Raw genomic sequence first — 19,669 nt, forward strand, 5'->3', positions numbered from 1 at the left:
ATACGTTCAAAAATATCATGGACTTCAGATTTAAAAAAAAAAAATTTAAGGAGAACCTCCGGTCACTACACTTAGCCGTATTAAAATAGCTCACGACCGCGCTATCCCACTTGTTCAAGCTAGTGTTTATATCATTTTTGTGTCACGCTTACTAAAATTATGTATATTAATTGAAATAATAATTTTTTGAAAACTTTGTGATGACCGCGATCATTCAGGGAAAACAATCTGTAAACAATACGTTCAAAAATATCAAAGATTTCAGATTTTCTTAAAAACATTGTGGGGGAGGACCATCGGTCACTATAAAAACAGCTTACGACAGTTCTAATTAATTGAGATAATACATTTTTGTAAATTTTGGGATGACCGTGATTTTCACTTCCGCGGCGACCATTCAGGGTCAAGACTGTAATTACCATAACATTGCAAACAATTTGTAAACAATATATTAAAACGTATCTTGAATTTCGCGGTTTTCTTAAAAAAAATTGTGGGGAGGACCACCGGTCACTACACTTAGCGGGATAAAAAAATAGATTACGACCTATTCTCAGACCTAAAAACTCCAGATACAAAATTTCATAAGATTTCCCAATCGATTTTTCGGAATTTCTATATAGTGACATCTCAAGTCATCGGGATTTTACTGTATTCCAAAATATGGCGTTGACCGCGTTATCCCACATATTGAAGCCAGTGTTTTAGCGGTTTTGTAGTCACGCTTACTAAAATTAGGTATATTATCTGAAATAATACATTTTTTAATAATTTGGGATGACCGCGATACTTCACTTCCGCGACGACCATTCAAAAAAATATATAGCCTATTTTCACCACCGGTGTTCCCAGTACATTATCTGAAATTCTCAAGAAAATCTATTCAGCCGTTTTTGAGTCTATTCGGAACATACAAACAAACAAACATACTAACATACACACATTGCCTTTTATATATTAGATTAGCCAATTTTATTGACATTCAATTTATTGTGAAATTCTTTGAAATTACGCTAATTTCAGTTGTTTTCTTATTTCTACTATCTGTGTGCATGACGTGCATGTCTAATCTTGGAGTAAATCATCGATTTTTTATAAGCAGATTTTTCACACTTTTTTTGCTGATATCTTATCGATCGCAAAGCTTTATTGATTCTAATTCAATGACTAGCTTACCTTTGGCGATTAGAATATGACTGACATTGGGTAATGGATTTGTTGTGAGTTAAATGGGTGGGTACTTTTTTTTAACCGACACTTTATCTCATTGCTGGTTGGTATTTTAATAAATCGTTGTCGCTCCATGCTCATAAACCATAACTAATCTCCAGATAACTAATCAAGACATCATGTGCCGATATTGGGCTTAAAATTTGATTAGTTTTAGGTAAAAGTGATTATTTTTTGTGTGTTTGAAAAAATATCATGAAATTTGATTTTAATGCATCTAATAAACAAATAATTTTTGGGAAACTTTATAATTATGACAGTTTGAATATATAGTTATTGGAAGAAATCTTTAGGGGTTGAAGGAAACATACATATATCACGTGTGATGTTTTCTTCAATTGAGCTTTTATCAGCTGTACTATTCTGTGGCAAAGTATTCACAGAAAGAGGCAGTTTTTTTTAGAGCACTTACTTTCATTTTATGGTAGAATACCAACGATTTCGGTTTGAGATGAAAATATAGATATGTTGCAACTTGCAACAAAATTTTTCTCTTCATATCCACAATACTCTTTCAATCTAATTACAAGACTAACAAGCAATACTTGTATCGATCATGTATACACCCAGCAAACCAATCGTACCGATATCGTAACGAAATCGGAACAAATTTCGGACGTTACGTCCGATATCTGATCCGAAATCATAACGATATCTTAACGAAAGTTGTATGAAGTGGTTGACATAATTTCGGAACGAAATGTCGGAGCGAAATCGGATCGATTTCGGTCAGAATTCGCAACGAAATCGGAAGAAACTCCTTGGGAAATTCGGAATTCGAATTTTTTCCTCCGAATTTTCGTACAGATTTCTAAACGATTTCGGAATAATGTCGTATGAAAATCTGAGGTACCTTCCGAACTTTCGTAAAGATTTCTGAACGATTTTGGAATGATTTCGTATGATTATCAAAGGAAAAAAAATTTTCTCTGATGCATCTTTTTTATTGATACATTTTCTTTGTTATGTTTTTTATTGGAAGATTATAATTTCAAAGATATCTAATGATTTTCACTGTTGTTAACATTTTGTAGTTATAGTAGAACAATTTAAACTTTGTGTACGAATATGTTGAGTCTATCACCACTAGCTTGAATTATTATATGTTGCATTTATATTTAAAATATTTAAAAAATTTATATGCGAATTTTATAACCAACCATTTTGTTTTTCGACAACAAACTAAAATGTTGCTTGTTAGATATATACAAAAGGTGGTTGTTGTGCGAAGGGAAATATGTTTCCGACATATCGATCCGAATTCGTAACGAAATCGGAAGAAAAACATTAGCAAATTCGAAGGGAAATTTACTTCCGACATTTTCTCCGAATTCGGAACGAAATCTGAACTAATTCCTCTACGAAAAATCGTATAGAAATCGATACGAAATCTGAACGATTTTGCTTCCGAAATTGTTCCGATATGTCGGACATCCGACATTTGGTTTGCTGGGCAGTAACACATCCAATACTATTACAGTTTCCTCAGTAGAATGTAGTATATCTGATCACAATTTTATACATGTATCTATGGCAATAAACGTAAACGAACGAAACGATTCCCGTACCAATCACACAAAGCCACAAACTTGTCAGCTTCTCGGAATCGTTTCATTCTCACGACCAAAACAAAACCACAAACTTTTCAATGTAAAAATATGAAAACCGTACGATTGCTGAAATGTACTTCGCCTATGCTATGCCGAGTTGTTTTATTCACCACAGAAAAAAATGTTCAATGACACACTAAGGCACACACACATGTGTTTGCTTAACAACTTTACAAGTTAGCATCAGCATACCACAGTGAATTTTATCAACCACCAAACGTTTTTGATTTATTCAAATGTGTTTAGTACTATTTCGTTTTCTATCTGCTCTTGTGGAGTTGAGAACTTTTCGTTTTGTTCGTACTCACGAATGTAAACAAAACGAAACTACCCAGCAAACCAATCGTACCGATATCGTAACGAAATCGGAACAAATTTCGGACGTTACGTCCGATATCTGATCCGAAATCATAACGATATCTTAACGAAAGTTGTATGAAGTGGTTGACATAATTTCGGAACGAAATGTCGGAGCGAAATCGGATCGATTTCGGTCAGAATTCGCAACGAAATCGGAAGAAACTCCTTGGGAAATTCGGAATTCGAATTTTTTCCTCCGAATTTTCGTACAGATTTCTAAACGATTTCGGAATAATGTCGTATGAAAATCTGAGGTACCTTCCGAACTTTCGTAAAGATTTCTGAACGATTTTGGAATGATTTCGTATGATTATCAAAGGAAAAAAAATTTTCTCTGATGCATCTTTTTTATTGATACATTTTCTTTGTTATGTTTTTTATTGGAAGATTATAATTTCAAAGATATCTAATGATTTTCACTGTTGTTAACATTTTGTAGTTATAGTAGAACAATTTAAACTTTGTGTACGAATATGTTGAGTCTATCACCACTAGCTTGAATTATTATATGTTGCATTTATATTTAAAATATTTAAAAAATTTATATGCGAATTTTATAACCAACCATTTTGTTTTTCGACAACAAACTAAAATGTTGCTTGTTAGATATATACAAAAGGTGGTTGTTGTGCGAAGGGAAATATGTTTCCGACATATCGATCCGAATTCGTAACGAAATCGGAAGAAAAACATTAGCAAATTCGAAGGGAAATTTACTTCCGACATTTTCTCCGAATTCGGAACGAAATCTGAACTAATTCCTCTACGAAAAATCGTATAGAAATCGATACGAAATCTGAACGATTTTGCTTCCGAAATTGTTCCGATATGTCGGACATCCGACATTTGGTTTGCTGGGTAAACAGCGAGCTCCGCCAACGTGAGTTATGTTTCGTTTTGTATTGTTCCTATTGAAAATACGAAACGAAACGATTGGAAATGTTATTTAAAGTATTTTTACATACGCCGATCTCTGGATATGCATGCTAAATTGAGTGATACTGTTCAGTATAAATCGGGGATGCACAAAACGATATGTGTGGCTGTAGTGGTAGGAGTACCAAATTTACTCTCCGATGGAGCCCAAAATTTAAAAATGTGGTTTCAATACATTTTCTTTGTTTTTTAATACGTTTACATTAAATAAATAATTTTAAATAACAAACAATAAATTTAAAGTTTTATTTCTAATTTTAATTTAAAAGCACTACACGGTGTGCCTTAACCAAATTTAAATGAAAGGTCCTTATACCTGGGAAGTTTTTGCAGATCCTGCAACTACAATGCTCATAGATGAGAAATATCAAGAAACAAAAAAAAAATCGTGGAGGGATTTTCAAATAAATTGCGATTTAAGTTTACATGTTTAGGGGTTCTTTAGGTTTTCACGATTTTGCTTGGAAACCGCGAGTCCTATGTAAATGGGCCTAAAGAAAATGTTGTAGCTATGAAAATTCTCCACAAGATTGGCCTTTTTGATATTTTCGTAGGTTTTACCGTTTTTGAGATAAACAAGTTCAAGTTAAGACAATGCACTGACTGTATTGCCTCCTTATAAAACAATGTCATTACTGCAATTTCCCAAATTAAACTTATATATCTTGAAAATAGTACAACCTAGAAAAAAATAAATCATCGAATGTTGTAGAGAATTTTCACAGCTTCAACATTTTCTTTATTCCCATTTTGATATGACTTGCGGTTTCCAAGAAAAATCTTAAAGACTTAAAATAAAAACCTAAAAGTTTGAACAGAACCTCTAAATCTCAAAAATGGTAAAACCTACGAAAAAACCTAAAGGTCAGTCTTGTAGAGAATTTTCACAGCTACAACATTTTCTTTAGACTCATTTCGGTACGACTTGCGGTTCCCAAGCAAAATCGTGAAAACCTAAAAAACTCTAAAATTGTGAATTTTGATCGCGATTTATTTAAAAATCCCTCCGGCGATTTTTTCTGCTTTTTAATTTTTCTTATCAATGAACATTGTTGTTTTAGAATCCGCGAAATCTTCCAATGTGTAAGCGGTTTTCATCAAAAGTTAGTTAAGGCGCACTGAGCATGATATTGTTTTATAAGGAGGCGATACAGTCAGTGCATTGTCTTAATTTGAACTTCTTTATCTCAAAAACGGTAAAACCTACGAAAATATCATAAAAACCAATATTGTGGACAATTTTCACAGCTACAACATTTTGTTTAGGCCCATTTACATAGGACTCGCGGTTTAAAAGCAAAATCGTGAAATCCTAAGGAATCCCTAAAAATGTGAACTTAAATCGCGATTTATTTGAAAATCCCTCCGGCGATTTTTTTTGTTTCTTGATATTTCTCATCTATGAGCATTGTAGTTTCAGAACGTAACGGCAAGTGCTAATCTTGTTCATCTATGCGCTAGAGTATGCTTTCATTCATCCCTGATATAAATATGCTCCTTGTGATTATGAGAAGTTGTCTGCATATCTTCCTATGGAACTTTCTCATTTTACACACAGTGGGAATACTTCTCGTGATACATCAAATCTTGTAAAGCCAGGTCAGGCAATTAGGCGCCCGTGTGCGCTCATTTAACGTTGCTCTCTCCACACACACAATTCAACCCATTGAAAAAGCATGCACTCACACAATGACGCCCCGTAAAGTATCCCAGCAAAATGTTCGATGCAAAAGATGCTATTCAAGAATGGGTGCAAGTGAAATGGTATGTCATTTTTTTAACATCTTCACTCATGTAATTCATTTTCAGATCCTAAGCATGTCATCTTCACTAAATCGGTGGAATTACATCTTCAACAATTCTTTGGCATGGCATCTATACCAATTCTTTGGCATGTCATCTTAATTAATTCCCTAGAATAGCATTTTCGCTAATCTTTGGCATGTCATTTTCACCAACGCTTTGGCATGAATTTTTCACGTCTTGTTCGGAAAATGCTGTATTGAAATATGATTTTCATGGCTTTTTTATTTATTCAAAGCAATTTATGAAATAACTATAATTTAATTATAATTGCAGTTTGTTGTTGTAACAGTAGTTTATATGTTCATTTTTCTGCTTAATGAATGTGGCTACATATTAAAGTTTGTTAGTAGATTTGATTCTGAGCAGATCTTTTGTGTCATGAAACCTTTCCCTATAGAAATTTAGACGGCAGCACCATCCCGAGCGTATTGAGCCAAAAATACTCTGCTTTGTCGTGACAGCGGACGCTCCTCAGCTGAGATAATTGGTCAATATTCTCCGAGGACCGCATGCAGACGATAGATAGTTGTTTATTGAATCTGCGACTGCATTCATGTGAATACTTCTTATACCTGCTTGATAGGCCTGTTGATCCTGGTTCTGCTCCCATCTACCATGACAACTCAACTCTCAACTCTGCAGCCTAGGTGGTGAACAAAGTGGCCGTAGATTTATTGGCTGATAATTGTATATTCCTCGCGTGGAAAAGGGTGGTAAGATCAGACAAAAATGAGTTCAGCCATTCACAAATTTCATCAGGGAAGGCACCTGACACCAAGATCGTACAATCATCCGCATACGTTATAGGTTAGACAGTTCCTGTAATATCTCCTCGGACATCTTGATCCTAAATTTTACGCACGACAGGCGTCCAAACATATAATTTATTATCCAATGTTTCAAACTTGGCCGGAGCGTAGTCTGCTCGATGAACTCAAACAGCGTCGAGTGCTTGATAGTCTCAAAGGGTTACTATCACTACTATCACTCTTCTATCGCACGGCTTACTTTGATTGAGTTTTCGACGAATATGTGTAGAGATGGCGTGTAACGCAGTTGTTGTGCTGCTTGCGGATCTCATGTTATTGATCGGCAACTAGACAGTTATTTCTGATGCTGGGGTCTTTGTTACGGGCGACTAAAGCGAAATTGGTCTGCACGATTCACCTTTGCTGGCATCCTTGCGAGGCTTCAGTAGCTGGTATATTGTCCAGACTTCGGGAACGATGTGTGTGGCTAGCGACAGGTTGATAACTTTATTGAGATACTTGACATTCGTCCGTCCAGCCTGTTGCAGTGTAAGCACCGCCGCTACTCGCAACATAGTTTAATTCCTCCGCAACTGATTGATTGATTCATCTTACAAAAGGTTTTTCAGCTCCCATCACCAGTACAGATTTCGACATGGACTCTAACTGCAAATTACTATTTCGTGAATTTTATTTTACGAACATTTTGGAAATGTAGGGATCTACAAATCAACTTTTAGGCAGGGCTCTCTAGAGCAGACAATGAAACTTTTATAATACCAAAGATTGCAGTCCGACTCTATTTTTTGCTCAATGATTGGGACTTCCTAGCGTAATAAATCGTACATAGCTTTAATAAATCTTAGATAAGTAAAAGAAAAAATATATATGTACATGTGTATAAATAAAAATACAAAATTCAACTCTATTGGATCGATGGAATGGGTTCAAATGCTGATGAAAAGATCGGATCTATCACGACTTCCTTTGAATGGGTTCAAATGCTGATGAAAAGATCGGATCTTTCACGACTTCATTTGAACCAATGCAAAAGATCCAGTGAAATCATGGCATCTCATGGAACCACTTCCATAAAATTTTGCTGGGTATGTAATAGAAAATTATGGTGCCTGACGCTGTTGTAAAGTGTATTAAGTCTGGTATCGAAGTTTCATCTTCTGAGAAAAAATCGATCACTCCATTGAAGCATAAATTGACTCCATGGGTGGAGGAAAGCTGATTGCATACAAGAATCGAATGCTAAAGCAAAGAAAGAAAATACCTAATGATGACAGTCTTAAGGAACGACTAAAGAGAATAAGTAAAGTCATAAAGAATGTAAAACAGCATGCGGCACACAACAACAACAATTTGAGCAAACACTGTTGTCAGTGCATGGTTTTTCAATTAGTGCATGGAGAGAGAAGCTCTCTCTGCTTGCTCGCGAGTAAAGAGGTGCCGAATTCTGATGTAAAGGGTTATCCATTTCGTGGTTTCAATAGTAAACGTAAATAAACACACATATAAAATATTTTTTTCATGATATTATTATAAAGTGTGAACGTTGATAATATGTGTGAAACACTACATCATTTAAATTACCTCCACGAGAACTGTTGCAAGCATAGATTCTTTTAAGGGAATTTTCGACCACTTTTTGACGCATATTGGGCGATATCTAAGCGATAAAATGACGAATGCTGGTTTTTAAGTGCTCAAGAGTTGAAGGTTTATATGCATAAACACGGTCTTTCGCCTAGCTTCCTAAAAAGAGTACATTACAGAGTAGTTTTTCGGTCTTCCGAGTATGGTGTTTGTGAGTCTATTTTTGTCGAAATTTCTTCCAATAATGGGAAGTTTCTTTTTGGCGTAGTTTACCTACCCCAAGGACACGTGAACGTTTTTGAAGACATACATTTTAATTTGTTTTTTAGATATGGGCACATAGTAGTTGTTGGTGTTTCAACTGCAATTTATTTGATATATGTATCTCGATTTGATCGGATGATAGGTGTTTGCACACGATTGGGGTTGACAGTAGCCACAATTCATTGCCTTCTCACTTTGACGTGGCACATTTATCTACATCATTAATTGATTATTGTTTATTGAGCAACCCGAGTTATTTGGATCTTTCTGCGCAAGTGCAATGCCCTTCAATTTCTCACCATGCCCTTGTCTTTGGTTCTGTAAATGCAGATTTATTGCAACGTGAAGAAACGAAAGAAAAGAAAAACAAACCCCTCTAAAGTTGACGAACCCCGCAAAAGTTTTTAGGGCCATGATCTGCGAATCTACACCTGGAATGTTCGCACTCTTTATAGAGAAGGTACAGTTTACGCATTGGCAGATGTATTTGAAAAGTACAAGGCCGAAATTACTGCCATACACGAAATACGATAGAACGGGAAAGGCGTCACAACAACACCTAAAGATGACGCACTGTATTATAGCTGCCATGACACAAAGCATGAGTTTGGTTGCGGATTTGTAGTTGGTCGGAGGTTAAAACATCTGGTCTCCAGCTTCACCCCAGTGAATGAAAGACTCGCCGCAATCCGACTAAAAGCAAAATTCTTCAACATCAGCTTTATTTGTACTCCTGCTCTCACTGAAGACAAGGACGAACAGACCAAAGATATATTTTACGAACGCTTAGAAGAAACTTATGACCGTTGCCCTGGCGATTTTCTAGGCGATTTTAATGCCAAAATTGGAAAGGAGAATATCTTTGACCCAACAGTCGGGAAATTCAGTCTCCACAGTGAAACATCTGACAATGGTATGAGGCTGATAGACTTTGCAGCTGCAAGAAACATGGTAATTAGCAGTACCAGATTTAAGCATCTCGATATTCATAAGAGCACCTGACTGTCGCCAGATCAAAGAACAAGAAATCAAATTGATGACGTTGTGATAGATGGAAGACATGCATCAAGCGTGTTGGATGTACGATCGTTCCGAGGTGCAAACATACACTCGGACCACTACCTTGTTGCAGCAAAGGTACGTACCAGATTAAACGAAGCAAACAAAGTGCGAACAGACACAACACGGAAGTTGGACATCGGTAAGCTGCAATCACAACAGATTGCCACAGCTTTTTCCACTCAACTGGCCCAACTGCTTAAACAAAGCACTCCTCTACCCGATAACATATCAGGACAATGGCAAAACATTGCCCATTCCATGCAAACAGCCGCAAAATCAGTACTTGGATACCGGAGTCCACCACCAAGGAATCCAATGTATGACTAGGAGCGTCGGGCTGATACCGAAGAGAAAAATGCGGCATATAGGGCTACTTTACAATAAGTAGCAACGCGTAGGGCACGAAAGAGGTATCGGAGAAAAGGAGAGAGGAGAAACGTCTTTTCCGCAGGAAAAAGAGAGAGACGGAAAAGCGGGAGTGTGAACAAATCGAGATGTACAGGAGGCAGAATGAAGTGCGAAAATTCTACAAAATAGTGAAACATCAAACTGAAGGCTTTGGAACTGGCACATCCTCCTGTAGAGACCAGCAAGGTAATCTGGTAACTGATACAGATAGTGTGATAAGGATATGGAAAGAGCATTTTTCCAAACTGTTGGAATCTAATAGTAGCGAGGTGGACGAAGATACCACAGATCCAATCCCAGAAGATGGTATTGAATGTATACCACCCGGCCAAGTTGAGGTAAATACAGCAATAAACCGGCTGAAGAATAATAAGGCAGCAGGAGGTGATGTCCTACCAGCCGAGCCGTTCAAACCCGGAGGCGACACGCTGATAATGTGTATTCATCACCTAGTAAGCACGACGATTGGAACCTGAGCATCCTATGTCCCGTCCATAAGAAAGGAAATAAGACTTTATGCTCCAACTATAGGGGCATAAGTCTTCTCCCTATCGCCTACAAGATAGTGTCAGGGATATTATGCGAACGACTAAAGCCCATAGTCAACGAAATAAATGGACCATACCAATGCTGCTTTAGACCTGGCAAAGTCCACCATCGACCAGATATTTACCCTGCGGCAAATCTTGGAGAAGACCCAAGAGATGGAGATCGACACCTACCACCTTTTTGTCGATTATAAAGCAGCCTTCGACAGCCCGCTATGTTCAAAAGTATTCCAAACCATGTCTCATTCGGCTTTGTAAAATGACTCTAACTGACAAAAGATCTTCAGATAAAATAGGAAAGAATCTCTCCGAAGAGTTTTGTACCAAAAGAGGTTTCAGGCCAGGAGTCAGCCTTTCGTGTGATCTTTTCAACATCCTGCTAGAAAAGGTTATACGAGAGGCAAACGTCAAAAGAAGTGGCACAATCTACACCAATAGCCACATGTTACTTGCTTATGCTGATAATATAGACATTAAAATAAGTAACCGATACCTTAATGAAGGCCGAAGGAGAATCTGCTAAAGTGGGTCTGGCGGTAAACGGCGAGAAGACCAAGTTGATGGTGTCGACGCGCAATGCGTCCATTGAGATCGGACCAACTGTTGAAGTTGGTTCCTATAATTTTGAGGTAGTAAAAAACTTCGTATACCTCAAGCAAAAGGATGAAGAGATGACAAGGAGCGGTATTCCAGAAAGCGAAGCACTAAACAGAGAGAATTGGAGATCTTTTCTTAGTTCGGTCTATGGAACAAATGTTCTGTAATGGGCCAGCTAAGTAAGTAAGTAAGTAAGAAGTCCAAATCCCGTATGTGAACATTTAATTTTCCTATAGTTTCTGGAACAGAGCATAGACAACCCTTCCGTTTTAAAAACCTTCTTGAATTATTTATTCACTTTCCTATTCTCATAGGGTGGTTGCATGCTTGTAGAGATTGACCCCTGACTTCTAACGCCGTCATAGAAAGGGTCATTTGATGTTTATGGAATTGCCCCGTCGATATATATTCACTACAAGATACCAACAACATTTCTATTTAAAGATCACATGAGTGTGGAGATCTGGAAATTTGAGCTAGAAGTTGAGTGGTCGTTTATCCTGAATTTGGCTGCAAGAACAAACGTTCCGGTACAATCCTCTATATGTAATAGTCGTTATAAGTAATATTGAACGACCTTCAGCGTGGTGTTAAATATCAAATGGTTGGTTGGTCTATTGAAAACTTTTTCAAAAAGTTTTGTTTTATGGCATAAGAAGACATTATTTATGATTATGATCGAAGTTCTTGAGATAAGAAACAACGGTGTTGGGTAATCTCTCGCTCTATCGATTATACAAACTTGACCCAATGACGGTAAATAACAATTATTTATTGCCATCTTATCAAAGGCGATAAAGTTAAAAAATATCGCTATAATCATTTATGGTCGTCGTTGGTCTATTTGCCAACAGTTCCTGAAACTTGATCCAATTAAAAATAGAAGAAAAATAAAATTAGAAAATATTTTGTTTAATATTATTAATTTTTTTATTATTAAAAAACTTGACTATTCGTTATTGTATAAATAACAAAACCAAAATTAATTATACATATACTAGATCTTAATTGTACATGCACATTCATGTCCTATTACACTAAACTATTATTGTCTAAATTATCTAAAATAGGCGAGAAATGACCAACAACAAAAGGGTACCGATGGCCATGCTGGAACCGCTGATGGCAGCACTGCCGCTCTTGGTGTTGTATGAGTGGAACCAGTTCATCAAAGGATCACGATTGCTCTTCAACCAGTTGAAGTTGGATGCAATGTTGGCCTTGACACTGGATTCCAAGGTGGCGGTGGCATGGGCAGTACCCTTGACCTTGTCAACCAAAGCCAAAAGTCTGGTTTCTTGTTCAGTGTTGACAACATAGGAAGACATGCCGCGCAAAGCATCATCCAAAGGATTGCTACCACCGAAACCACTGTTCAAGTTACCATATTCATCCCAGTGTTGTTCAAGGAAATCAATGGTGGCCATAAGACCAACAGATCCACGACTATAGACAGGGCTGAGAATGGTGGTACGTTCTTGAACGCGCAATTTGTTCGATTGGTCAATGGAACTTTCCAAGTATTTTTTCAATTGGATTTCGTTTTGAGCACAACCCAAAGAAGAGATAAGAATGCGACGCAAAGCTTGATCGGTGGAGTCCATGAGTTTAGTGAAAACAAAGTTGAAAACATCATCGCCGGATTGCTTAAGACCATTGCAGTAGATTTGGGTTTGTACATTGGGTTCGATGGGAGTATCGTATTGTACCAAATCCTTCAACTTGTTGTTGGTCTCAGTCAAACAGCTTTGAATACCAGCCAAACAGGCCATGTTGATGACAACGTTACGGGTAAATTTCTGGTAGTGCTGTTCGCCGGGAACATCATTGATGCCCAATTTTTCATAAATGGGAGTGACAATTTCAGCAACAAAGGTTTGGAAATCGCCATAACGCTCATCACCACTCAAATAGCGGTTGTAGACATTGATGATACCATTAACGGTCGACCAGGGAGCATATTGATCTTCTTTGGGCAAATAGGTGAACATTTCCAAGAGAATGGAGTGATCCAAACGATTGGAGGCACTGAAACGGTAGGCATCATGCATCAGCTGGGCACGATTGCGTGGATGGATTTTGTAGGGACTGTTGATGAGACCATTGATAATCAACTTCCAGTTTTGTTCATCGTAATTGATGCGATAATAACCGGTGGATTGTTTGTTCAAAATCAACCAATCATCCTTGCCCAAATTGGCTTTAACTTCAGCAATGGGAACATTGAGCAAATAGTTGGTGGCTTCAGTATCACGGAAATCAGGATTGTTTTGCGAGACATAGTTGAAGGGAATGTACCAGGATTTTTCGGAAACAGTTGTTTCATCGTTGAAGAAAGCCTTTTGGGTAACGTTGAAGGAACCATCTTCGTAGTTACGGGTAACAGTCAACAATGGATAACCACCTTGGCGGGTCCATGAGCCCATCATGGTAGCAATTTCAGCGGGAATGGCATAGTTTTCCTCCTTGGCAGCATTTTGAATGGCAAGGAAAAGTTTATCTTCAACAGCGTCGCTATATTGGCTATAAGTGGATAAGTTGGGGGAGAGAGGAAAAGATAGAGAGAGAGAGGTTGTTAGGGAGAATCTATGACAGTAAGAAGCACTGTTGGTAATTTATCCACCACAATTGCTACTTGGATCACCACAGTGGATAATTGATTCACAACAGAGAATAATTCACCCACTACAGTAAATCATTTATCCACCACAATCGATAATTTGTTCACCTCAGTGTATATTTTGTTCACCACAGTGGAAAATTCATCCAACACAGTGAATAATTCCTCCACCACAGCGAAATATTCCTCCACCACAGTGGATAACTCGTACACCACAGTGGATAATTCATCTACCACAGTAAACAATTTATCCACCGCAGTGAACAATCGTCCACCACAGCGAATAATTTATCCACCACAATGGATATTTCATCCACCACAGTGAACAATTTATCCACCACAGTGGATAATTCATCCATCACAGTGTACAATTCAACCACCACAGTAGATAATTCATCACCACAGTGTCAGTTTATCCACCACAGTGGCAAATTCATACACCACAGTGGATAATTCATAGACCACAGTGGATAATATATCCACCACAGTGAAAAATCGTACACCACAGTGGGTAAATCATTACCACTGTGAACAATTTTTCCACCACAGTGAATAATTCATCCGCCACACTCGATAATTCATACACCACAGTGGCTAATTCATACACCACAGTGGATAATTCATACACCATAGTGGATAATATATCCATCAAAGTGAAAAATCGTACAACACAGTGGGTAAATCATCACCACTCTGAACAATTTATCCACCACAGTGAACAATTAATCCACCACAGTGGATAATTCATACACCACAGTGCACAATTTATCCAATACAGTGGATAATTCATCCATCACAGTGTACAATGCATCCACCACAGTAGATAATTCATCACCATAGTGAACAATTCATCCACCACAGTGGATAATTCATCCACTACAGTGGCTAATTCATTTACCACAGTGGATAAATTATCCACCACAGTGGATAAATTATCCACCACAGTCGATAACTCATACACCACAGTGGATAATTCATCACAGTAAACAATTTATCCACCGCAGTGAACAATCGTCCACCACAGTGAACAATTTATCCACCACAGTGGATATTTCATCCACCACAGTGAACAATTTATCCACCACAGTGCATAATTCATCCACCACAGTGAACAATTCATCCACCACAGTGAATAATTCATCCACCACAGTGGATAACTCATCCACCACAGTGGATAATACATCCCCCCAGTGGATAATTCATCCACCACAGTGGATAGTTCATCCACCACAGTAAACAATTCCCCCTCCACAGTGAATAATTTATCCACCACAGTGAACAATTCACCCACTTCAGTGGATAATTCATCACCACTGTGAACAATTTATCCACTATAGTGGGTAATTCAGTCACCACAGTGTAAAATTCATCCACCACAGTGAACAATATATCAACCACAGTGAACAAGTTATCCACCACAGTGAACAATTTATCCACCAAAGTGAACAATTTATCCACCACAGTGAACAAGTCATCCACCACAATGAGCAATTTATCCACCACAGTGTATAATAATCCACAACAGTGAACAATTTATCCACTACAGTGAATATTTCATCTACCACAGTGAAAAACTCATCCACCACAGTGAATAATTCATCCACCACAGTGGATAACTCATCCACCACAGTGGATAACTGATCCACCACAGTGGATAACTCATCCACCACAGTGGATAACTCATCCACCACAGTGGATAATTCATCCACCACGGTGGATAATTCATTCACCGTGTGTATAAATCCTTTACCATGGTGAATAATTTATGCACCACAGTTGATAATTTATCCACCACAAGCGATAATCCAACCGCCGTAGGGGATGCTTTATACACCGTAGTGAATAATTCATTCACCACAGTTTGTTGGTGAATTTGTCCCTCTGGGCCATCCCCTGCATTTGTCCTTGACCACAGCGTATATTAAATTTTTTTCTCTTAAGGCTGCGAACTTACTTGGTATCCAAATAGTTGTGGAGACCTCTTTGGAAAACTTTATCGGTCAAAGCATGATTCCACATGTTCAAGACAGAGCCGGCCTTGGCATAAGATACGGTATCATAAAGACGAGAGATTTCCGAAGGTTTTTGCACGTAATGGGTCATGGGACGAGGAGAGTTGCCAGCATCATTTACCAAAGCCGATTGATAGTCATCGGTGTGGAATTGTTGCCAAATACCCCATTCAGGATATGCCTAAAACATAATAGAGAGAGGGAGGGAGAGAAACAAAAATTATTAACCACCACAACCTGCTAAGTTTTTTTCCTACTTACATCATCGGTAGCCTTGTAAGAGAAGAGGGTGGCGAAACCTTCCTTCAACCACAAATAAGTCCACCAGTGAATGGCAACATAGTTACCGAACCATTGATGACAATATTCATGGGCAATAATGTTGGCAACATTGGTTTGAGTGCTGATGGTGGAGGTTTCCTTGTTGTACAACAAATATTCCTCACGGTATGTGGCCAAACCCCAATTTTCCATAGCGCCAGCAGCGAAATCAGGTATGGCAGCCTGATCCAATTTGGGCAACATAAAGCTAACATTGTAGTATTCAGCCAAGCGTTCAACGATCAGCATACCCGAAACCAAAGCCCATTCTTGTTCGTGTTTGGTACCAGGGCGGGAGTAGATGCGTTGGGGCAAACCATTCAATACACCTTCGGTATATTCAAAATCGGAGACAATGAAGGCTACCAAATAGGTGGGCATGTTAACGGTTTGTTTAAAGACAGTACGGCCGGAACTAAACGGGGAAGAAAAAATTTAGGAATGGTTAAGAGTTCGGGGTTTTCAGGGTTTTAAGGTGTTAGTCACTTACGTAGTGGCAGTTTCATCAACAGGCATGTTAGAGATGGCGGTATAGGTGGGGCTGTGGTTGATGGTAATGGTGAAGGTGGCACGCTTGTTGGGTTCATCGTAACAGGGGAAAGCATGACGGGCATCGGTACTTTCGAATTGGGTGGTGGCCAAATATCTGATAACAAGAAATTAAACAAATTAGAATATAAAATTTTAATTTTTAAACTTCGTTTTAAAACTTACCTCTCCTTGCCATCATCATCGGTAAAGGTGGACAAGTAGAAACCACCATTATCGAGACGCAATTCACCTTCGTATTCCAAAGTAACAGTCCATTGAGTACCGGCAGTGAAATCAACGGCAGTCCTACGGGTCAAGGTTAAGAATTCACGTTCCTCTTCATAGCTGACATCAAGATCTTCACTGGCCGAGGTGCCAGTTTGAATTTTAGCTGACAAGATGGTCAATTGACGAGCATGCATTACCAACGACCTGGTGGCCTGAACAATGGTCACATCAATCTTCACAATACCAGTAAATTTCCTAGTACCATCGTGGACATTGGTGGTCAATTCCACATTGTAATGGGTGGGTACAGTGTTATTGGGCAAACGGTAATCCAAGTCGTCGGCACGCGAATTGAAACGGACATTTGGATTTTCCAAACCACCTGATTCACGGAACAATGGTGGTATACTACGAATACCAGCTTGAGCAGGTCCTGCTGCCAGGAGAACGGCAGTCAGGCCAACGAATAAAACTCCGACGATGTTATGCATGTTGTTTCACCGCAGAATTACAACATGCCATTGATCGTAGCTATGGTCGGATAGCCATTTTATAAACTTGGCACACTTCGCACCATTTACCAATAATAGAAAATGTTATTGGCCATAAACAATGGTGCCGCTTATCAAGGAATTCAGATTGATTTCTCTGGTTGTTTTTTGGCTCTTTGATATGGCTATAATTCACTTAATCAGTTATTAGCTTCACCCGATATCAATAATGTTCGCAGAATTACTTTATCACCTACGACGTCTGGGACAACCGATTTGACATCATATGACATTTGATATTTCCTTAACAGATCTTAATTTGCTGTAGATGCCAGATAGATAACCGAGTGTGGGGCCAATAAATTACGATCGGGGTTATTTTAACTGGAACAACATTAATATTTCTTGTTGTTTTTTTGCAATAGAGCTTTTTATTATCTTTAATGAGCAAGTTCTAAAAGCTTGCTGAATGTTTCTTGAGATGTTCGGAAAGTAAAGAGTTTTTTTTTTGTTTATTTATACTATCAACGAATGTCAATATGGCGGGGCGAACATATTCCGAGATGTGTTTGTCGAGAGTAAAAATTTTACAAAAAAAAAACATTTGCAGGTACATCTCCATATTATCAGCGAAACAAAACAATTAAACAATCGATTGCATTTGTTATACATCTGTGTTTGAGTGGATAAATAATTAGTTTGCAAAAATATAAAATAAGGGTATGTTTAAAAACAGGTAACCAAAGGCTACAGCAATATGTCCAACAGAAGCAGAGATATCCGCCATGGAATTAACATTCTCTCAAATTGGAACTTGAAATGAGCTGAGCGTCTACTTCTATATCTCTAGTATTTGTCCCCTTTTGGTATACCAATTGGTACCGATTTAAAGCTCGGAAAGTCTTCCTTAATAATGGTCACAGTTCTCAATCAGATCTGGAAAGAAGGAAAGTCCATTATGTATTGGTGTTACTTTTCGGTTACCTACCGGATAGGGATGATTTTTCTACTGAATCCAAGGTAAGAGATGTCATTATTTAAAGCTCGAATGGATGTGCAAATCTGAAAAGTACCCCTACAAACTGCGGCATTCCTGCCGTCATACCTGCTGGTGTCAATACCAAAGACCACATCTTACACTACGTTTCATTTCAATAGCACAATTCAAATTTTTATATGATACTTCAGTTTAGTTAACATTAGTTGAATATCCTGCGATAAGTATTTTCCAGCAAACAGTGTTGCTTCGAAGAAGTCCCGTTATATTTATACCCTCAGCCTTTTGGCTAGAAAGGGTATATCACCAATATTTTTGAAAATTTAAAATAGCTGAAGCCAAGGTTTACCCTTTAAAAACACGCGACTTGTGATTATCTATATTAATAAAAGAGTAAAGTGATTGACTGACTGACTGACTTAATGATACATCAACGCCCAGACCAAACGGCTGAAGCTAGAATCTTGAAATTTTGGGTGAGGGTCAGTCTTGGTCCAAAGGTGTCAGATAAGGCTGGGTTTTTGGAAATTCGAACTATAACGGTACGAAAAGTACTAAACGGTACTAAATATGGTACCCTTTGTATTAGGCAAACGGGAAGAGCTAGAATTCTGAAATTTGGAACGAGTCACTAATAGCGTGTAGGATAGATGTACCACAGGGTTTTTAGAAATTCGAAATCGAAGCGTACGAAAAGTACTAAAATGTACTAAACTTGGTACTATTTTGTATTATGTGAATGGATAGAGCTGGAATCTTGAAATTTGAAATGAGAATTAAGAAAGGGAAGTAGGGCTGATATAAGAGGTGGTTTTGAAAATTTGTACGAAAAGTACTAAATGGTATTAAATTAGGTACAAATTTGAATTGGATGAACGAATAGAGCTGGAATCCTAACATTTGGAATTAAGATTACTGTTGGAGTGTAGGTTTGAGATATGGAGGTAGTTTTGGAAATTAGTACTTATGTGTACGGAAAGTACTAAAAAGTGCTACATTTGGTACAATTTGGATTTGGGCGAACGGGTAGAACTGAAATCCTGAAATTTGGAATTAAGATTACTGTTGATGTGTAGGATTGAGGGAGTTTTTGGAAATTCGTACAATGGATACGAAAAGTACTAAATGGTACTAAATTTGGATTTAGGTGAACGGATAGAGTTGGAGTCCTCAAATTTGGAATTTATATTACAGTAGGAGTGTAGGATCGAGGGAGTTTTGGAAATTCGAACTTATGTGTACGAAAAGTACTAAATGGTACTAAATTTGGTACGATTTGGATCTGGATCGGATA

The 19,669-nt window shown here is 37.9% G+C and overlaps 1 protein-coding gene across 1 annotated transcript; it reads right to left on the minus strand.

The window, feature by feature from the left end:
• Positions 1–12,081: 12,081 nt before the first annotated feature.
• LOC141389579 (aminopeptidase N) lies at positions 12,082–17,965 on the minus strand. The gene is made up of 5 exons (XM_073961289.1): positions 16,843–17,965; positions 16,619–16,774; positions 16,069–16,543; positions 15,750–15,988; positions 12,082–13,698 (listed from the first exon to the last, which is right to left on the minus strand). Exons 1-5 carry the CDS (start codon positions 17,376–17,378, stop codon positions 12,237–12,239), a joined length of 2,868 nt encoding a protein of 955 aa, XP_073817390.1. The 5' UTR covers positions 17,379–17,965; the 3' UTR covers positions 12,082–12,236.
• Between the last annotated feature and the right edge of the window lie 1,704 nt (positions 17,966–19,669).

This window comes from Musca autumnalis, unplaced genomic scaffold (assembly GCF_047663935.1).
Source record: "Musca autumnalis isolate F117 unplaced genomic scaffold, ASM4766393v1 scaffold_1, whole genome shotgun sequence".
NCBI classification, from domain to species: Eukaryota; Metazoa; Arthropoda; class Insecta; order Diptera; family Muscidae; genus Musca; species Musca autumnalis.

Coding starts and splice junctions, on each gene's coding strand:
- LOC141389579 (XM_073961289.1), bottom strand. CDS start 17,378: ATGCATAACATCGTCGGAGTTTTATTCGTTGGCCTGACTGCCGTTCTC. Junction 15,989..16,068: donor CTTACAAGGCTACCGATGAT/GTAAGTAGGAAA, acceptor ATTATGTTTTAG/GCATATCCTGAATGGGGTAT. Junction 13,699..15,749: donor CACAACTATTTGGATACCAA/GTAAGTTCGCAG, acceptor ATCCACTTATAG/CCAATATAGCGACGCTGTTG.